The sequence below is a fragment of the Salvelinus alpinus genome, chromosome 15 (genome assembly GCF_045679555.1).
Source record: "Salvelinus alpinus chromosome 15, SLU_Salpinus.1, whole genome shotgun sequence".
In the NCBI taxonomy this organism is placed as follows: domain Eukaryota; kingdom Metazoa; phylum Chordata; class Actinopteri; order Salmoniformes; family Salmonidae; genus Salvelinus; species Salvelinus alpinus.
The window spans coordinates 49151909-49172519 of record NC_092100.1 but is presented as its reverse complement, the minus strand read 5'-3'; the positions used below and the strand labels follow the sequence as shown (position 1 = coordinate 49172519).

The window sequence follows — 20611 nt, the reverse complement described above, 5'->3', positions numbered from 1 at the left end:
TAACATTTGATTATCTGGTTTATTTGTTTTGTTTATGCTATCTTCTGCAGACATCCACCACCACCTCGACTTGATAGACCGGTCCCTATTTAAAGGGTATGCTACTGATTTCAGAATGGTCTTTCAAAAGTACCGTATCTGCATAAAAATTGTGAGTGCTTCTTCTGTTGCGCGTTTTCAAGAGTTGAAGCAAAGCGGCAGGTGCATTTACATGGACTTACATTTATTTGATCACTGGACCGTATTTTGGATGTTGCTTTTCTTTTGTTTTGTCCTCCCTGGTCCAGTTATGATGAGTTAGGTAATAATCTCCTTATTCAACTCCTATTATAGGCCAGCAATTAGCCTTCATATTTCAACATGCAGTTTATATAAAAGCACAGTTAAGTGTAGATTTGTTAGCTAGAATAGTGAGTAAAAGGTTTTGAATGCATTTGTTTTGTAACGGCAGTCTCCTTCAATGGAGAGTAAGTACGTTTAGAATCTAAAGCGGTGGCTCCCCCCATCGCAGGAAGGGGAAAGCGCATGTAGCCTAAAGGAGATAAGTGTGCACTGATCAGGAGGTGAGTGACCACTGGCCTGAAACGCTGTTATTTTGTCTCTGAACTGCCATTATAGGGCGGCTATCTTAAAACGGACTACCAAAATAACAGCATAATTCACAAATTTATAAGTAGGCTACACAACTTTACAATGGATTGAAGACAAAGGGCAATACTGCAATTTCCAGACTACAACCATCTGTTTAACATTTTCCATATTGCCATATTCAGTAACAAATGGAAACTGCCCTTCGATTTAACCTAGCTGTATTCTATTATATTCAATCAATGAGGCAAAAACATTACAGGAACAAAGTGGAGTTGCAATTGAATGGCTCAGACACAAGAGGCATGTCAAATAAAACAAAAATGTATTTGTCACATGCTCGAATACAACAGGTGTAGCCTTACCGTGAAATGCTTACTTAAAAGCCCTTAACCAACAATGCAGATAATTTTTTATTTTTACTAAAGTAACACAAAATAGAAATAACGAGGCTATATACCGTGTCAATGTGCGGGGTACAGGTTAGTTGAGGTAATATGTGCATGTAGGTAGGGGTAAAGTGACTATGCATAGATAATACACAGCAAGTAGCAGCAGCATAAAAAAGGGGGTCAATGCAAATAGTCCCGGTAGCCATTTTGCTTAGCAGTCTAATAGCTTGGGGGTAGAAGCTGTTAAGTAGCCTTTTGGACCTAGACTTGGCACTCCGGTACCGCTTGCCATGCGATAGCAGAGAGATCTATGACTAGTGTGGCTGGAGTCTATGACATTTTTTTGGGCCTTATAACAATGCCTGATATAAAGGTCCTGGATGTCAGGAAACTTGGCCCCAGGGATGTACTGGGCCATAAGCACTACCCTCTGTAGCGCCTTGCTGTCAGATACAGAGCAGTTGCCATACCAAGTGGTGATGCATCCAGTCAGGACATTCTCGATGGTGCGGCTGTAGAACTTTATGAGGATCTGAGGACCCATGCCAAATCTTTTCAGTCTCCTGAGGGGGGAATAGGTGTTGTCGTGCCCTCTTGCGACTGTCTTGGTGTGTTTGGACCATGATAGTTTATCAGCGATGTGGACGCCAAGGAACTTGAAGCTCTCAACCCGCTCCACTACAACCCTGTCGATGTGAATCGGGGCGTGCTCGGCCCCCCTTTTCTTATAGTCCACGATCAGCTCTTTTGTCTTGCTCACATGGACGGAGAGGTTGTTGTCCTGACACAACACTCACAGGTCACTGACCTTCTCCCTGTAGGCTGTCTCATCGTTGTCGGTGATCATCAGCAAACATAATGATGGTGTTGGAGTCATGTGTCACCACGTGGCTGTGGGTGAACAGGGAGTACATGAGGGGACGAAGCACACACCCGCGCTGCAGATGTGTTGTTGCAAACCCTTACCACCTGGTGGCGGCCTGTCAGGAAGTCCAGGATCCAGTTGCAGAGGGAGGTGTTTAGTCACAGGGTCCTTAGCTTAGTAATGAGCTTTGAGGACGCTATGGTGTTGAACGCTGAGCTGGAGTCAACGAACAGCATTCTCACGTAGGTGTTCCTTTTGTCCAGGTAGGAAAGGCTAGTGTGGAGTGCAATGGAGATTGTGTCATCTGTGGATCTGTTGGGGCCGTATGCCAATTGTAGTGAGTTTCTGGGATGATGGTGTTGATGCAGCCTTTCAAAGCACTTCATGATGTGAGTGCTATGGCCCAGTACTCATTTAGGCAGGTTACCATGGCATTCTTGGGCACAGGGACTATGTGATCACACAGTTGTCCGGAACAGCTGGTGCTCTCATGCATTGTTCAGTTTTGGTTGCCTTGATGCAAGCAAGAAGGCATTTAGCTCATCTGGTAAGCTCGCGTCACTGGGCAGGGACTTCTGACAATCACGGCTTATAAAGGGAAAACCAGCCACATCGGACACCGAAGCCTCACTCCCAGACAAACTTAACACGCTCTTTGCCCGCTTTGAGGAAAACAAGACCGAGCTGCTGTCGTGGGCCCCCGCTGCTGACAAGGACTGTGGCTCCCATTCTCTGTAGCCACTGTGAGTAGGACTTTCAAACGTGTTAACCCTCACAAGGCTGCCATCACGGACGGCATACCAAGCTGTGTCCTCAGTGCATGCGTAGACCAGCTGGCTGGGGTGTTTACGGACATATTCAACCTCTCTCTATTCCAGTCTGTTGACCCCACTTGCTTCAAAATATCCACCATTGTTCCTGTATCCAAACACGCTGAAGTAACTGAACTAAATTACTATTGCCCCGTAGCACTCACCTTTGTCATCATGAATTGCTTTGAGAGGCTAGTCAAGGACCATATCCCCTCCACCTTGCCCGACATCCTAGACCCACTACAATTTGCATACCGCCCCAACAGATCCACAGACAATGCAAACGCTGTTGCATTGCACACCGTCCTATCCCACCTGGACAAGAGGAATACCTATGTGAGAATGCTGTTCATCAACTACAGCTCTGCTTTCAACACCATAGTTCCCTCCAAGCTTGTCACTAAGCTCAGAGCCCTGGGTCTGACCTCCTTCCTGTGAAATTGTGTCCTAGACTTCCTCAGTGGTGAGAGTAGGCAACAACACCTCCACCACACTGATCCTCTACACAGAGGCTCCCCAGAGGTGTGTGCTCAGACCCCATTGACTCATGACTGCGTGGCTACGCACGACTCCAACTCAATCATAGAGTTTGCTGATGACACGACAGTGGAAGGCCTGATTACCGTCCACGACGAGACAGCCTACAGGCAGGAGGTTAGAGGCCTGGTGAGTGGTGCCAGGATAATATCCTCTCCCTCATTGTACTTTTTTTTTTTTTATGTCAAAGCCGGGACAGAGAGACTTAAAAACAGCTCCTATCTCCAGGCCATCAGACTGTTGAACAGCCATCACTAGCCAGCTACCTGCTCGGTACTCTTTCCTGCACCTTGAGACTAATGCCTTACAGTGCCTTTCGGAAAGTATTCAAACCCCCTTTTTCCACATTTTGTTACATCACAGCCTTATTCTAAAATGGATTGAATGAATTTATGGACATGATTTGGAAGGCACACACCTGTCTATATAAGGTCCCACAGTTGGCAGTGCATGTCAGAGCAAAAACCAAGCCATGAGGTCTAAGGAATTGTCCGTGGAGCTCAGAGACAGGATTGTGTCGAGGCACAGATCTGGGGAAGGGCACCAAAAAATGTCTGTAGCATTGAAGGTCCCCAAGAACACAGTGGCCTCCATCATTCTTAAAAGGAACAAGTTTGGAACCACCAAGACTCTTCCAAGAGCTGGCCGCCCGGCCAAACTGAGCAATCGTGGGAGAAGGGCCTTGTTCAAGGAGGTGACCTAAAACCCGGTGGTCACTCTGACAGAGCTCCAGAGTCCCTTTGTGGAGATGGGAGAACCTTCCAGAAGGACAACCATCTCTGCAGCACTCCACCAATCAGGCCTTTATGGTAGAATGGCCAGACGGAAGCCACTCCTCAGTAAAAGGTACATGACAGCCCGCTTGGAATTTGTCAAAAGGCACTTAAAGGACCCTCAGACCATGGGAAACAAGATTCTCTGGTCTGATGAAACCAAGATTGAACTCTTTGGCCTGAATGCCAAGCGTCACATCTGGAGAAAACCTGGCACCATCTCTATGGTGAAGCATGGTGGTGGCACCATTATGCTGTGGAGATGTTTTTCAGCGGCAGGGATTGGTAGAGTAGTCAGGATCGAGGTAAAGATGAACGGAGCAAAGTACAGAGAGATCCTTGATGAAAACCTGCTCCAGACCGCTCAGGAACTCCGCCTGGGGCGAAGGTTCTCCTTCCAACAGCACAACGACCATAAGCACACAGCCAAGACAACACAGAAGTGGCTTCGGGACAGGTCTCTGAATGTCCTTGAGTGGCCCAGCTAGAGCCCGGACTTGAACCCGATCTAACATCTCTGGAGAGACCTGAAATAGCTGTGCAGCGACACTCCCCATCCAACCTGACAGAGCTTGAGAGGATCTGCAGAGAATGGGAGAAACTCCTCAAATACAGGCGTGCCAAGCTTCTGTGTCATACCCAAGAAGACTCAAGGCTGTAATAGCTGCCAAAGGTGCTTCAACAAAGTACTGAGTAAAGGGTCTGAATACTGATGTAAATGTGATATCAGTTTTTTATTTGTAATAAATTTGCAAAAATGTCCAAAAATCTGTTTGCTTTGTCATTATGGGGTATTGTGTGTAGATTGATGAGGGGGAAAAAACAAGTTAAAACATTTTAGAATAAGGCTGTAACGTAACAAAATGCTACACACAGGAAACTGTTGAGCGTGAAAAACCCAGCAGCATTGTAGCTCTTGACACAAACCGGTGCGCCTGGCACCTACCAATTGTCTCAAGGCTTAAAGATCTTTCTTTAACCTGTCTCCTCCCCTTAATCGACACTAATTGTAGTGGATTTCACAAGTGACATCAATAAGGATTTTTTTTAATTACTTGTATTGTATTTGTGAGACATTCTACTGCATTGTTGGAGTTAGAAACACAATTTTGCTGCACCTGCTATAACACCAGCAAATCTGTGTACGCAACCAATACATTTTGATTTTGATTTGATTAGGGCTGGGGTTGATTGAGAAGTCACCTCAGGGCTAGGCGGTGGACAGCTTTCACAGTGCTGTCAATGGTCTGATGGGCTTAGGTCCCCTGGGAGCCTCTGTGCCCCTTCAGTGCTGCCATGTTGCTAGGAGACAGACAGATCCTGACTGCCTGTTGTCCTGTGTGGCTGTGGTCGAGCTTAGGTAGGCTACTCATTTTAGAACGTGGACTTTGTTCAATGATCCAGGCTCTTTCAGAACATCCAGTCACAACTCTGAGGGGATCAACAACATGCCATCTATGTGCCTCAAAAAGACTATCCAATACCATGTCATGCAGCTCACTAGCTTTGTCCTAATATAGACTGACCATTGTTTTAAGATTAAAAGACCATGCACGATTACAAATAATGAGTCACCTCAGTGAGCATGATCTTTGTCATCATGTAGTTTGCGTTGAATTCTAGTTGGTTGTGTAAGCACTCTAGTTGCATGGGACAAAAGTGTGTAAGTACTCTATAGTTGTGCTATTCTGAGTACTGTCTGTATGTGTAACCTTATAGGACATTGATTGATGAAACTGAGGCAATAGGAAAGGTATGGATCATGCATCCAACCCCAGGTTGGTCATCAATATCATACCCATGACGTTGTCAGTGATGACTTTGTCTACTGTTCCTCTGGACATACTTGTACAGTATTTGAGCCAGAACTCACTGACTCAATATGGCCAATGTCTTGTTATGGCAATTGAAAATTTAGTCCAGTCTGTCTCTGCAGTCTGCATGCAGAATGTATAATATGAAGCTCGCACCTGTTTCCACTTGAGTTTCAAAGACTCTCTGACTTGTGTACCACTCCAAAAGATAAGAAAAAGTGTTCTACCAGCCCTTTTTACATTTGTCTTTGTACTGTAACGTGACAACAGATTGTAACCCAAATGAGAAATATCCATCGAAAAGCGACATTTACTTTTGGAATGCAAGTATTTGCCAGTTGATGTGACTGATTTTCAATGTCAGAAGTTGTTTTCTCATTAACATAAATCACTACTAAAATCCATACTTATATAAACCAGTTGGGGCAAGGCAGGGTGGAGCTTGTGTTAGTGGAATCAGTTGTTGCAGTAATGCTGAGTTGCTGTTATTCCATTGGTTGTTTCAGTTATATATTATTCTTACAATTATTTTTTAAATGCTTGAATAGAATTTAAACTATTCGTTTTTGTTTACTGTTGTTTAATTGAATTTTAAATATCAGTGTCACTTTCAGTTGTGGCTCATATTGGGTCGCTGCGGTATTATGTCATGTTTGTGCTGCTACTGAATACATAAAGTGCCTTAGTATTGCAGCTCAGGTTTTTGTGGATTATATTAGCAATATTTTTGCACAGTCAGCATGTTATGTGAGTGGGGAGTTGAGTTTCTGTAGCGTTGTGGTGTGACTATAGGCAGAGTTTATGTCGCGTTGCGTTAGTGCAGAGCTGTGTTGCCGGGGCTGTGTCACAGTGAGTCACCACAAGAGGGAGGGACTTAGGCAGGAGGACAATGCTGGTGTTTGTGCAACGGCCCCTGAGTGGCGACTAGGTCTCTCAGATCGCTCTCGCTTGAATACCATTGCTGCACACATTGTTGAAGCGAAAGAAAAGTGGACAGCTTGATCCTGCTTGTGGGATGCACTGAGAGGGGTAAGTTCCCCATTGATATCTTTCTTATGGAAAAAAAGAAAAATGTCAGACTTAAAACAAGCTATGTTGTCTGAGCTCGATGATCTGGTGCAGATTGGAGAAGTTGGGGCTTTTGGGTTTTAGGTTGGCGTGGGGTAGACGCTCTTGTCTGTGTTTTGGCAGGGGACTAGTGTGAAAGGAGCGGAGCTGAAAGAAAGTTTCACAGAGAGGCTCAGTGAAAGGCATGTGCAGAATGTGATTGGGCACTAGAAATGCAAGTACAGAGCTGTAGTAAGAGAGGGATCCAGAGGAACGGTTCAAAAGAGGAGGATGGTTGTGGTGAAAGATAAGAACTGAGGAGAAATCAACAGAAAGGTGAGAGATGGAGAAAGGTGAATTGATTGTATTTTAATAGGAAGAGAGAAGCGAGGATAGAGGGAAGGTTTACTGAGGTAAAAATAGACCGAAGGGGAATGGAGGTGGGGAGATTAAGAGGGAGATTAGTTAGGGAGCTGAGAGAGAAAAAATTAAGAAAGGAAAAAAGGGTAAGGGGGGGACAGAGGAGAAGAGGGTAATTTTTAAGGTGGCAACACCTGATGTCAATTTTACATCTTGGGTAATATTATCTATAATAATGTTGTACAGACCAGCTTCTGACAATCATTGTTGGCAGAAAAAAGTTGTCAAACCAATGTTACAAGTTTTCATACACGGCAAAAGGAAATCTTTCAGTTCTGCCCTCCTATGTAGATCAAATAGTCTTATCCCTTTTAGCAATAAGATTAGAGAGACTTAAGACATGTGGGAGACCCAGGAAATTCTGCCTCAGTATTATGACTGACCTACCTGGGTAACAGACGTGTTTGTGCTAACCTTCAACTCCTTGTCCAATGCCAACATGACAAGGAGTGGCATGATGGCGCAAACAGATCTGGGACCCTGGTAATGAATGACCAGGATGGGCTTCAATAATAACCAGGATGGGCTTCAGAATTCTGATTCAGTTTGTGGACATTACATTTCTGCAATACCCTGAACAACTATTGCTATAAAGAGTTGTCACTGCAGTTCAGAGAGTTAACACAGAGATAAAAGGACCTCTGTTAACACAGAGATAAAAGGACCCTATGATACTGAGGTATGGGAAAAGGTAACCTGACCCATGTCATTGGTGTGGCCTTGCTCTTTTGGAACAGACAGGGACCACTTGTATTCCTGTGTAGCACAGCAGAGCAGGAAGACTGGCCAGAGGACACCGGTTAAGTTCAGGTGGTGGGTGCCACATTATAGCGGAGAGGAACCCCAATGGTTCCCCACTGTGGAAGAACAAACATCACATTGATACCATAGAGGCGGGAAGCTGCATTTGTGCTGGAGTCAGGTGGGCCAGTAAGGGTACGGTAGTTGTGACACCTTGGGGCTGAGCAGGTGTGCCGATCGGAGGAGGAGGAAGGAAACTGACGTGGGCCTGGAGCCCAGTGACAGCCAGGATGGCCGAGCAGAAAGTTAGGTACACAATTACAATATCTCTTCACCTAAAACCTTGAGGATTCAATCTAACAATAGAGTGAAAGGAGAAAACATTTTGTTTTGCCCTATGTTAACATTGTGCATTTACATAGTGTTTATGTCTGTGTCTTTCCGTGTGTGTATGTATGTATGTATGTATGTATGTATGTATGTATGTATGTATGTATGTATGTATGTATCTGTTCCTCTTTGTCCGGGTGTTTTGCATGGATTTGTTTCCCTCTGTCGTCTTGCGTGCGTGCGTGTGCTTGTGTTTTGTGGTTTCCATCTCCGCAGCCTACCTGCTAAGCTGATTAATGGGGGCGTGGCAGGGCTGGTGGGTGTGACCTGTGTGTTTCCTATTGATCTGGCTAAGACCCGCCTGCAGAACCAGCAGGGTGCCCGAGTCTACACCGGGATGTGAGTACTGCCTTGGCTCCTCTTTTATTTTATCCACACAAGGGACTTGAGACACTTCCTGTCCTCTGACTCGCACCAGGGATTTGAGGTCTTTGAGACGGGGAGACGCTCCTTTTGAAAGAGGGAGTTTCCCCTTGTGGGATGAATACAGTTTATTGAATTGGAAGAAAATAGAAAATAGTTCTGTTTTGACTCATACACACAGTAATTGTTTACAAGTAATCCGACTAAGCTGTCCATGAGGGCAGATTGGGTCAAATGTGTTTTTGCACATCTGCATTCAAAACAATAATTTGGTGCTGTATTGGTGAGCGCTATATTTATAGAGTGGCTTTCACAATAAATCCGACAGGGAAAAAAGCTTATTCCTGGCTCAATGGTATTACTTCTTGACATTCTTGGCTCTACTGGTTGTCTAGTACAGACAGCTATCTATCTCTATACATCTGTACAGATAAGACAGTGCTATGGCAACAGGGTTGAGTGGGCATTGTGCCTATATTTACCTTGGTGAAGACAGAATGTTGGCCCAGTGAGTTACTGGTTGGCACAGGAGTGATCCTTTGGCATCCTGACTACACATGGTCTTTTAATTAAGTAACAATCTAGTAGCTGCTCATGAAGTTGATCACATCAATGTATAATCCCAATGTGAACCAATTAAAGTAAAGTGTCCATCAATTATGTTTGTGTTTGTAGCTGTGTTTAAGTGATACCAAACAACCAACATTCAACTATGTAGGGTTTATGTTAAGATTTACAAGACACTGTATTGTAAGGAAATGCAAATTACCTACATGGTATTAATTTTTACATTTTTTATTATTATTAAAACATACAATCTACTTGCAGTGAAGCCGCTCAACATTTACATAACATTCAGGTATTCATTGTTTATGCATGGTCAATAAGCATCAGTTATAAATGTTATAAAATAAATCATGAATTTCATGGATGGAATTCTTCAGAAAGTAAACCCAAACTGATTTTACCTTAATATTTCTCCTTGTTATGTGAAGGCTGGACTGTTTGACGAAGACCGTTAAGATGGAAGGCTACTTTGGGATGTATAGAGGTACTATTTCCCTGGATTCATGGAATGTACAATTCTGTGTTTTGAATTTAGCTAACACTACCTAAATTGACATAACTGTGGTAAACCTTGTATTGTACTTTTTTTAAAGTATTTTTAAATTTATTTTATTTAACAAGGCAAGTCAGTTAAGAACAAATTCTTATTTACAATGACGGCCTACCAATCAAGCGCTCACAGTTAGTAACTAGCCTAGAGCTAATCATATGGCAGTGCAGTGCAGGGGAAGGTTTTGTGTATGACGTTAACAGTACTTTGTGTTGCTATAATCCATTACCCCTCAGGTGCAGTAGTGAATCTCACTCTTGTCACACCAGAAAAAGCCATCAAACTGGCAGCAAACGATATCTTCAGACAGAAACTCTCCAAGGATGGGTAACTCACATTTAGTCCTAGAACAGCACCTACACTTTTGTCACAATTCAACTGAAAGATACATAAACAGAAACACTTTTTGGGGCCGGGGACAAACGTTTTGGGGCCGGGGACCCCTTTTGTGATAGCAATTTCATCAGGGACCCCCTCATAAATCAGCATATAAGGAGTTTTACTATGACTTCGGCAGTGCATCGCCAGGAGGAACAAAGTTTTGGGCCCTGGGAAGGAACATTTTAAAAGGCACACCTCTTGGCATAAGAGAGAAAATGTTGCAGTTCAAGCGGATTTCCTGCAATTCTACAGATTTTGTCATGTGGCAGAGAGATGTTTTGTTGTTGCAGCTTTAAAGGTAATATCCTGCAACTTTAGATTTTTCCTTGAGGCAGAGAGAAAACGTTGCACTTTTAAAGCAAAAGAAATACAGTGCATTTATGAACAAAAAATTGGGTAAGGAAAACAGAATTGATAATTGGTGGATTACTGTGGATACCAATATCCCTCACAGACCCATGTTGCCCATGGTTAAGAACATAAATTGTAGATTAATAATATTACATTGTATTGTATTACACACGCTAAACTTATTCCACGGATCCCTTGGCCAAACTTTGTTTAATCTGTTGTCAGGCCCAGTGCAGTCAAAAACATGATTTTCCTGTGTTTTATATACATTTCCACACTATGAGGTTGGAATAATACTGGGAAATTGACGACAATGCCCTTTTAGTGTAAGAGCTGCATGAAATTTCAGCCTGGTGACCTCAATTAGTTAATAGACCAATAAGAAAGAGAATCCCAAACCTCTCTGCCAATAACAGCTAATTTTCAGTTTTCCCCTCACCATTCAGACCACTCCCAGACAATCCTAGCAAAATTGTGTGAGAAATTGCTCTTTGCTATGTTTCTTTTTGACCATTTGAAAGTGCCAATATGTAGATTTGTGGGCGACCCAACCAAATTGACACAGAAATGTGAGTTATAGATCTATCATTCTACTTGAAAGCAGCTCTATGAAGCGGTAGATACTGTATATTCTATGTATGCTATTTCTCTTTTACTTTGTTTTGTGCACCAGCTTCAAGCAGCTGTAACAACAATATTTTTGGTTATGAAAATATATTTCACAGCGGTTTAGATGGTACAATGATTCTCTACACTATACTAGCTTATTATGTCACAAACTGAAATTAGGCAAATTATTATAGTTTTAGCAACCAGGAAATGGCGGAGTGATTTCTGCATAGCACAATCTTAATTGAAAACAATCACAGTAAGGTACTTAATTGTTATCCAGAAATGATTTGATATTGAGATAAACGGCAGCATTAGGACTCCACTTCGAGAACCCCTGCCTTAAAGTACTTACAGTTGAAGTCTGAAGTTTACATACACCTTAGTCAAATACATTTAAACTCAGTTTTACACAATTCCTGACATTTAATCCTAGTAAAAATTCCCTCTCTTAGGTCAGTTAGGATCACCACTTTATTTTAAGAATGTGAAATGTCAAAATAATAGTAGAGTGATTTATTTCAGCTTTTATTTCTTTCATCACTTTCCCAGTGGGTCAGAAGTTTACATACACTCAATTAGTATTTGGTAGCATTGCCTTAAAATTGTTTGACTTGGGTCAAACGTTTAGGGTAGCTTTCCACATGCTTCCAACAGTAAGTTGGGTGAATTTTGGCCCATTCCTCCTGACAGAGCTGGTGTAACTGAGTCAGGTTTGTAGGCCTCCTTGCTCACATACGCTTTTTGTTCTGCCCACACATTTTCTATAGGATTGAGGTCAGGGCTTTGTGATGGCCACTCCAATACCTTGACTTTGTTGTCCTTAAGCCATTTTGCCACAACTTTGGAAGTATGCTTGGAGTCATTGTCCATTTGGAAGACCCATTTGCGACCAAGCTTTAACTTCCTGACTGATGTCTTGAGATGTTGGTTCAATATATCCACATAATTTTCCTGCCTCATGATGCCATCTATTTTGTTAAGTGCACCAGTCCCTCCTGCAGCAAAGCACCCCCATAACGTGATGCTGCCACCCCCGTGTTTCACGGTTGGGATGGTGTTCTTCGGCTTGCAAGCCTCCCCCTTTTTCCTCCAAACATAACGATGGTCTTTATGGCCATTTTTGTTTCATCAGACCAGAGGACATTTCTCTAAAAAAGTACGATCTTTGTTCCTATGTGCAGTTGCAAACCATAGTCTGGCTTTTTTATGGCGGTTTTGGAGCAGTGGCTTCTTCCTTGCTGAGCGGCCTTTCAGCTTATGTCGATATAGGACTCGTTTTACTGTGGAAATAGATACCTTTTTACCGGTTTCCTCCAGCATCTTAACAAGGTCCTTTGCTGTTGTTCTGGGGTTTATTTGCACTTTTCACACCAAAGTATGTTCATCTCTAGGAGACAGAACGTGTCTCCTTTCTGAGCGGTATGACGGCTGCGTGGTCCCATGGTGTTTATACTTGCATACTATTGTTTGTACAGATGAACGTGGTACCTTCAGGCATTTGGAAATTGCTCCCAAGGATGATCCAGACTTGTGGAGGTCTACAATATTTTTTCTGGGGTCTTGGCTGATTTCTTTTTATTTTCCCATGATGTCAAGCAAAGAGGCACTGAGTTTGAAGGTAGGCCTTGAAATACATCCACAGGTACACCTCCAATTGACTCAAATTGTCAATTAGCCTATGAGAAGCTTCTAAAGCCATGACAATTTTCTGGAATTTTCCAAGCTGTTTAAAGGCACAGTCAACTTAGTGTATGTATACTTCTGACCCATTGGAATTGTGATACAGTGAAATAATCTGTCTGTAAACAATTGTTGGAAAAATTACTTGTGTCATGCACAAAGTAGATGTCCTAACCAACTTGCAAAAACTACAGTTTGTTAACAAGAAATTTGTGGAGTGGTTGAAAAATGGGTTTTAATGACTCCAACCTAAGTGTATGTAAACTTCAACTGTATTTATGCAAAAAGGTCATCAGATGGATAATACTCAGTTAACATAACATTACTGTAATAAAGTCAGACGATCGGAGGTGCTATTGCTACAGTGCACTGTGTCTATTTATCAGAATGGTGGTGCCATTGCTATGTGTTATTTATTAGCCTGCTAACCCTGTCATTGTGTCCCACAGGAAGTTGCCCCTATGGGGGGAGATACTGGCAGGATGTGGGGCGGGGACGTGTCAGGTGATAGTGACCACACCCATGGAGATGCTCAAGATCCAGTTGCAAGATGCAGGAAGGTTGGGTGAGTTCTGTGAACCATTTGTCCTTAGGCCACAGCTCAGTGTGTGCTAGGCAGTGATAATGACTCTACTGCTGAAGTTTTTTGACACTGATGTGGTGTGTGTGTTACAGCTGCCATAACCAGAGTGGTCCAAGCACCCACTGCAGCTCCTGGTCCAGTGCCGTCATTGGTGGCCCCCCCTCCATCCCAGCCAGCCCCACCACCACGGACCACTGCCATCCGTATCACCCTGGAGCTACTGAAAACACGCGGCCTGCCTGGCCTCTACCGGGGAGCAGGAGCCACATTGATGAGGTCAAACACTCTCTCTGTTTCTCTCAAATTCACATAGGCAACAGCATGTTTCTGTTGCTCAGTTCTGAGTAGTCCTGAACTGAGGTAACCTGCTAGACTCACTGTCAGGCCTGATTTGTCTCATTGTCTCATTAGTGGTGATTAGTTCGTGGCAAAGACTTTCAGATTTACTTCTGGTGAAGGCTACCTCATTTACGTACACCACATATCGCATCCCTCTGTTCAACATTTGAATTTTTTTGTAAATAAGTTGTCTCTTACATTCTATGTACAGTGCATCTCGGGTCTGACTGGCACACTGGCTAATCAAGCCCAAAATACAGTACCAGTCAAAAGTTTGGACACACCTACTCATTCAAGTGTTTTTCTTAATTCTTTTGTATTTTCTACATTGTAGAATAAAAGTGAAGACATCAAAACTATGAAATAACACATGGAATCATGTAGTAACCAAAAAGGTGTTAAACAAATCAAAATATATTTTAGATTCTTCAAAGTAGCCACCATTTGCCTTGATGACAGCTTTGCACACTCTTGGCATTCTCTCAACCAGCTTCATGAGGTAATCACCTGGAATGCTTTTCCAACAGTCTTGAAGGAGTTCCCACATATGCTGAGTACTTGTTGGCTGCTTTTCCTTCACTCTGTGGTCCAACTCATCCCAAACCATCTCAATTGGGTTGAGGTCGGGTGATTGTGGAGGCCAGGTCATCTGATGCAGCACTCCATCACTCCTTGGTAAAATAGCCCTTACACAGCCTGGAGGTGTGTTTTGGGTCATTGTCCTGTTGAAAAACAAATGATAGTCCCACTAAGCGCAAACCAGATGGGATGGCGTATCGTTGCAGAATGCAGTGGTAGCCATGCTGGTTAAGTGTGCCTTGAATTCTAAATAAATCACTGACAGTGTCACCAGCAAAGCACCATCACACCTCTTCCATGCTTCACGGTGGGAACCACACATACAGAGATCATCCGTTCACCTACTCTGCGTGTCACAAAGACACGGCGGTTGGACTCAAGACCAAAGGACAGATTTCTACCGGTCTAATGTCCATTGCTCGTGTTTCTTGGCCCATGCAAGTCTCTTCTTCTTATTGGTGTCCTTTAGTAGTGGTTTCTTTGCAGCAATTCAACCATGAAAGCCTAATTCACGCAGTCTCCTCTGAACAATTGATGTTGAGATGTGTCTGTTACTTGAACTCTGTGAAGCATTTATTTGGGCTGCAATCTGAGGTGCAGTTAACTCTAATGAACTTGTCCTCTGCAGCAGAGGTAACTCTGGGTCTTCCTTTCCTGTGGCGGTCCCCATGGGAGTCAGTTTCATCATAGCACTTGATGGTTTTTGCAACTGCACTTGAAGAAACTTTCAAAGTTCTTGACATTTTCCGTATTGACCTTCATGTCTTAAAGTAACGATTTCTCTTTGCTTATTTGAGCTGTTCTTGCCATAATATGGACTTGGTATTTTACCAAATAGGGCAATCTTCTGTATGCCACCCCTACCTTGTCACAACACAACTGATTTGACTCAAACGCATTAAGGAAAGAAATTCCACAAATGAACTGTTAATTGAAATGCATTCCAGGTGACTACCACATGAAGCTGAGAGAATGAGAGAATGCCAAGAATGTGCAAAGCTGTCATAAAGGCAAATGGTGACTATTTTGAAGAATCTCAAATATAAAATATCTTTTGATTTAACACTTTTTTGTTACTACATGATTCCATATGTGTTATTTCATATTTTTGATGTCTTCACTATTATTCTACAACGTATTAAATAGTAAAAATAAAGAAAAACCCTGGAATGAATAGGTGTGTCCAAAATTGACTGGTACTGCAAATCAATAGGTTCTTGCAGTTATGTCTGGCAGGGTTAATCCTCCTGTGGACTGAGGCATACCTCTGTTATTTTTCATTTTCCAGGGACGTCCCTTTCTCTATGATCTACTTCCCGATGTTCGCCAACCTGAATGCGCTGGGCCGAGGAGAGCCGAGTAGCCATGGACACCTGCAGGAGCGGGCCCCCTTCCTGCAGTCCTTCATGGCAGGCTGCACAGCTGGATCAGTGGCAGCTGTAGCTGTCACCCCACTGGACGGTGAGAGAGACAGAGACAGGGAAGGGCTGGGGGAGCGCCATAAAGCAGAGATAAACCTCTGTATTCACAGTGTCATTCAGTAACATACACGTTATTCAGGAGCAGTACATGTTGTTCAGTCCTACACTGTAATGCCCACAATTACACCACCTAATCCTTATGTACAGTGGCAAGAAAAAGTATGTGAACCCTTTGGAATTACCTGGATTTCTGCAGAAATTAGTCCTAAAATTTTATCTGATCTTCATCTTAGTCACAACAATAGACAAACACAGTGTGCTTAAACTAATAACACACAAATTATCGTATTTCTCTTGTCTATATTGAATACATAATTTAAACATTTACAGTGTAGGTTGGAAAAAGTATGTGAACACTCACAAAATTTGAGCTTGCTATTCACAAGAAGCATTGCCTGATGTGAACCATTCCTCGAATATAAGAGATCTCAGAAGACCTAAGAGTAAGAATTGTTGACTTGCATAAAGTTGGAAAGGGTTACAAAAATATCTCTAAAAGCCTTGATGTTCATCAGTCCACGGTAAGACAAACTGTCTATAAATGGAGAAAGTTCAGCACTGTTGCTACTTTATCTATGGACAGTTTAAACTAAAGTTGAGTTGTTTGTGAGGAACACACAACACTATGTGTGGAGAAAAAAAGGCACAGCACACCAACATCAACCTCATCCCAGCTGTAAAGTATGGTGGAGGGAGCATCATGGTTTGGGGCTGCCTCGGGGCCTGGACAGCTTGCTATCGTCGACGGAAAAATGAATTCAAGTTTATCAAGACATTTTGCAGGAGAATATAAGGCTATCTGTCCACCAATTGAAGCTCAACAGAAGTTGGGTGATGCAACAGGACAACGACCCAAAACAGAAGTAAATCAACAACAGAATGGCTTCAACAGAAGAAAATACGCCTTCTGGAGTGGCCCAATCAGAGTCCTGACCTCAACCCGATTGAGATGCTGTGGCATGACCTCGAGAGCGGTTCACACCAGACATCCTAAGTATATTGTTGAGCTGAAATAGTTTTGTAATGATGAATGGTCCAAAATTCCTCCTGACCGTTGTGCAGGTCTGATCCGCAACTACAGAAAACATTTGGTTGAGTTTATTGCTGCCAAAGGCGGGTCAACCAGTTATTACACTGAATGTTTACACAGTGTGTTCAATAAAGACATAAATGTATAATTGTTTGTGTTATTAGTTTAAGCAGACTGTGTTTGTCTATTGTTGTGACTTAGATGAAGATCAGATCAAATTTTATGACCAATTTATGCAGAAATCCAGGTAATTCCAAAGGGTTCACACTTTTCTTGCCACTGCAGATGTTAAAAATGGACAGTTTAAGGTCTGAATCCTGTGTTGGGTTGGGGTTGCAGAGGCTATTGAATTTACTTAGCGGATTACAATTAAATGATACCCCAAGTGCAATGGAATGAACTACGGTATTATCAATAACTCAGGAATCCCAGAGCACAATGATGCCCTCATTGTCTGTACTTTATAAAGAAGGGCAGTTGAGTTGACATTGATTTCTGTGTGTGTGTTTGTTGGCAGTCATAAAGACTCGTATACAGACCTTGCAGAAGGGGGAGGGGGAGGACACATACCGTGGCATTGTTGACTGCACACGGTAAGGCATGCACTGGAAAACCCACACGTTTGCTGCTCCAATGTGTATGTGTAAACCTTTCACCGACAGCAGGTTTCTCACCTTTCCATAGGCGGATCTGGAGTAAAGAGGGCCCGGCAACATTCCTCAAGGGGGCGACATGTCGCGCTCTGGTCATTGCTCCGCTCTTTGGCATCGCACAGGGAGTCTACTTTCTGGGCGTAGGAGAGCAGTTGCTAGGGCTACTGGAATAGCAGCAGAATGTGACCCTTTACAGTATAGAACATACTGCTTCATTCAGCAGTGAAAGTGAATGGAGGGAGAGAGGAGAGTGTAGCCCTAACTGTATGAGCACGGAGTACATGGAGCGAGAGAAAGACCGAACGAGAGAGAGGTCACAATCAGCTAACCAAATGATGAGGAAGAGAGTGAAGTATGATGGGGAGGCTCTAACTGCTAACATGGGAAACATTGCACACTAATTATGTTTGTCTAGATTTCTAAAATGTCTAAGCAGGGTTCTATAGGTTCTATAGGTATCTGAGTGTTTATGTATGTGACTAATCTGGAGGTGTGTCTCAGCCAGGTTGGTGTCTTAGGGTTGTATTTTCAATTTGAGAGCTAACTCTCCATGGTTCTTATGCAGAAGGGTCCTTGAGTTTGCCATCACTAAGGAAGTTGCCAAGCTATCGTGTTATTTCAGTGACAAAACCCTCTTGAAATTTGTTTTCAAACTATCAAATCTTTTTATGAATGTTGTATAATGTTGACTACATTGCCATGTTTGATGAGAAGTCTAAACTAGAATTTGGCCCACATTTGAAAGCAAATGGTTCACCTTTCACAGAGAGAGATCCTTTTTGTTTTGTTTTATGAAAAAGGACTTAACCTCCACATTAGCTCAGTGAGTTGCTTTCCCATCCTTGAGTCCAGAGTTGTAATCTTGGAATCGTTCTGTGTCAAGCACTGGCAGTTAACTGTATAGGGTCAGTTGTTAATGCTTTAATCCTATCTCTGTACTGTAACCTGCTGAACAGCCAGGCTCCTCTCCTATAGTTTAGACTGCTGGGCCTGCACTCTGAGGCCTTACCTTCCTGTTCACCACAACTCTGAGGCTCGGAAGCAAACCTCCTCTAGCTGTATTACTGTTAGCTTAACTTTTTTAATGCTTCTATGAATGACATGTCGGTTCACACAATAAAAATAATACAAATAAAGCCTTATTTTGCTGATGGAATCTCTTGTTCACAACATTTAACTTGTGTGTAAATCTTAACATTTGGAATTCAGCATAATTGTTGAAAGTGTTCGAATGTCTGTATTGATGTACAATTTAGTGAAGCCTATGATAAGAGCCATTTTAAAGCACTAGCTTCTTGCGAACTCTATGGTGGAAATAAAAGCATTTTGTTTTGTACATTTTTAATGCCGAACACTACATTTTGTGATGGGTCTGGAATAACCATTTTATTATTAATTGGAGAGAACAAACTGTAAATGAAAATACTGAATATTCACATTTCTGTATGTATTAATCACATTGGTAAGTAACAATAATTCATCCATTCTCTAATCCAATATATTCCCATTCAACACTAAATACACACACAAATCAAATTTTATTTGTCACATACACATGGTTAGCAGATGTTAATGCGAGTATAGCGAAATGCTTGTGCTTCTAGTTCCGACAATGCAGTAATAACCAAGGAGTAATCTAACCTAACAATTCCACAACTACTACCTTATACACACACAAGTGTAAAGGGATAAAGAATATCTACATAAAGATATATGAATGAGTGATTGTAACGATAGTCTATGTCGTCCTCCTCATCGGACGAGGAGAGGCGAGAAGGATCGAACCAATATGCAGAGTAGTTAGTTTCCATGGTAATTTAATAGACACAAAAACAATATGCGATACAAAATAACAAATGAAACTACCGTGACAGTCCCGTGTGGCGAAAACACTAACAAGGAACAAACACCCACAAACCACACGTGAAACCCCGGCTGCCTAAGTATGATTCTCAATCAGGGACAACGATTGACAGCTGCCTCTGATTGAGAATCATACCAGGCCGAACACAAAAAACCCAACATAGAAAACACACATAGACAAACCCACCCCAACTCACGCCCTGACCATACTAAATACATACAAAATAAGGGAAATCAGGTCAGGAACGTGACAGTGATGGTACAGAACGGCATAGGCAAGATGCAGTAGATGGTATAGAGTACAGTATATACATATGAGATGAGTAATGTAGGGTATATAAACAAAGTGGCATAGTTTAAAGTGGCTAGTGATACATGTATTACATAAAGATGGCAAGATGCAGTAGATGATATAGAGTACAGTATATACATATGAGATGAGTAATGTAGGGTATGTAAACATTATATTAAGTTGCATTGTTTAAAGTGGCTAGTGATACATTTTCACATACATTTCCATCAATTCCCATTATTAAAGTGGCTGGAGTTGAGTCAGTATGTTGGCAGCAGCCACTAAATGTTAGTGGTGGCTGTTTAACAGTCTGATGGCCTTGAGATTGAAAAACAGCTTCTGTCTCTCGGTCCCTGCTTTGATGCACCTGTACTGACCTCGCCTTCTGGATGATAACGGGGTGAACAGGCAGTGGCTCGGGTGGTTGTTGTCCTTGATGATTTTTATGGCCTTCCTGTGACATCGGGTGGTGTAGGTGTCCTGGAGGGCAGGTAGTTTGCCCCCGGTGATGCGTTGTGCAGACCTCACTACCCTCTGGAGAGCCTTACGGTTGTGAGCGGAGCAGTTGCCGTACCAGGCGGTGATACAGCCTGACAGGATGCTCTCGATTGTGCATCTGTAGAAGTTTGTGAGTGCTTTTGGTGACAAGCCGAATTTCTTCAGCCTCCTGAGGTTGAAGAGGCGCTGCCTCGCCTTCTTCACAACGCTGTCTGTGTGGGTGGACCAATTCAGTTTGTCCGTGATGTGTACGCCGAGGAACTTAAACCTTACTACCCTCTCCACTACTGTCCCGTCGATGTGGATAGAGGGGTGCTCCCTCTGCTGTTTCCTGAAGTCCACAATCATCTCCTTTGTTTTGTTGACGTTGAGTGTGAGTTATTTTCCTGACACCACACTCCGAGGGCCCT

The 20611-nt window shown here is 42.8% G+C and overlaps 1 protein-coding gene across 2 annotated transcripts; it reads left to right on the top strand.

Annotated features, from left to right (window-relative positions):
- The first annotated feature begins 115 nt into the window (after nt 1-115).
- Nucleotides 116-18690, top strand: LOC139540236 (mitochondrial glutamate carrier 1-like). 2 transcript variants are annotated; one of them, XM_071343907.1, is made up of 10 exons: nt 116-301; nt 7986-8299; nt 8596-8718; nt 9738-9793; nt 10096-10186; nt 13333-13448; nt 13559-13742; nt 15673-15845; nt 17413-17488; nt 17580-18690. In XM_071343907.1, the coding sequence occupies exons 2-10, from the start codon at nt 8280-8282 to the stop codon at nt 17719-17721; spliced, it is 981 nt and encodes a 326-aa protein (XP_071200008.1). In that variant the 5' UTR covers nt 116-301; nt 7986-8279; the 3' UTR covers nt 17722-18690. The 2 variants fall into 2 exon arrangements, with proteins under 2 accessions (XP_071200008.1, XP_071200007.1); XM_071343906.1 differs by lacking the exon at nt 116-301 and adding an exon at nt 6683-6810.
- Nucleotides 18691-20611: the final 1921 nt, after the last annotated feature.

Excerpts from the sequence above, each read along its gene's own strand:
- LOC139540236 (XM_071343907.1), top strand. The coding sequence starts at position 8,280 with ATGGCCGAGCAGAAAGTTAG. Across the intron at positions 10,187-13,332 it reads CAGAAACTCTCCAAGGATGG|GAAGTTGCCCCTATGGGGGG; the intron begins GTAACTCACATT and ends TGTGTCCCACAG. Across the intron at positions 13,449-13,558 it reads GCAAGATGCAGGAAGGTTGG|CTGCCATAACCAGAGTGGTC; the intron begins GTGAGTTCTGTG and ends TGTGTGTTACAG.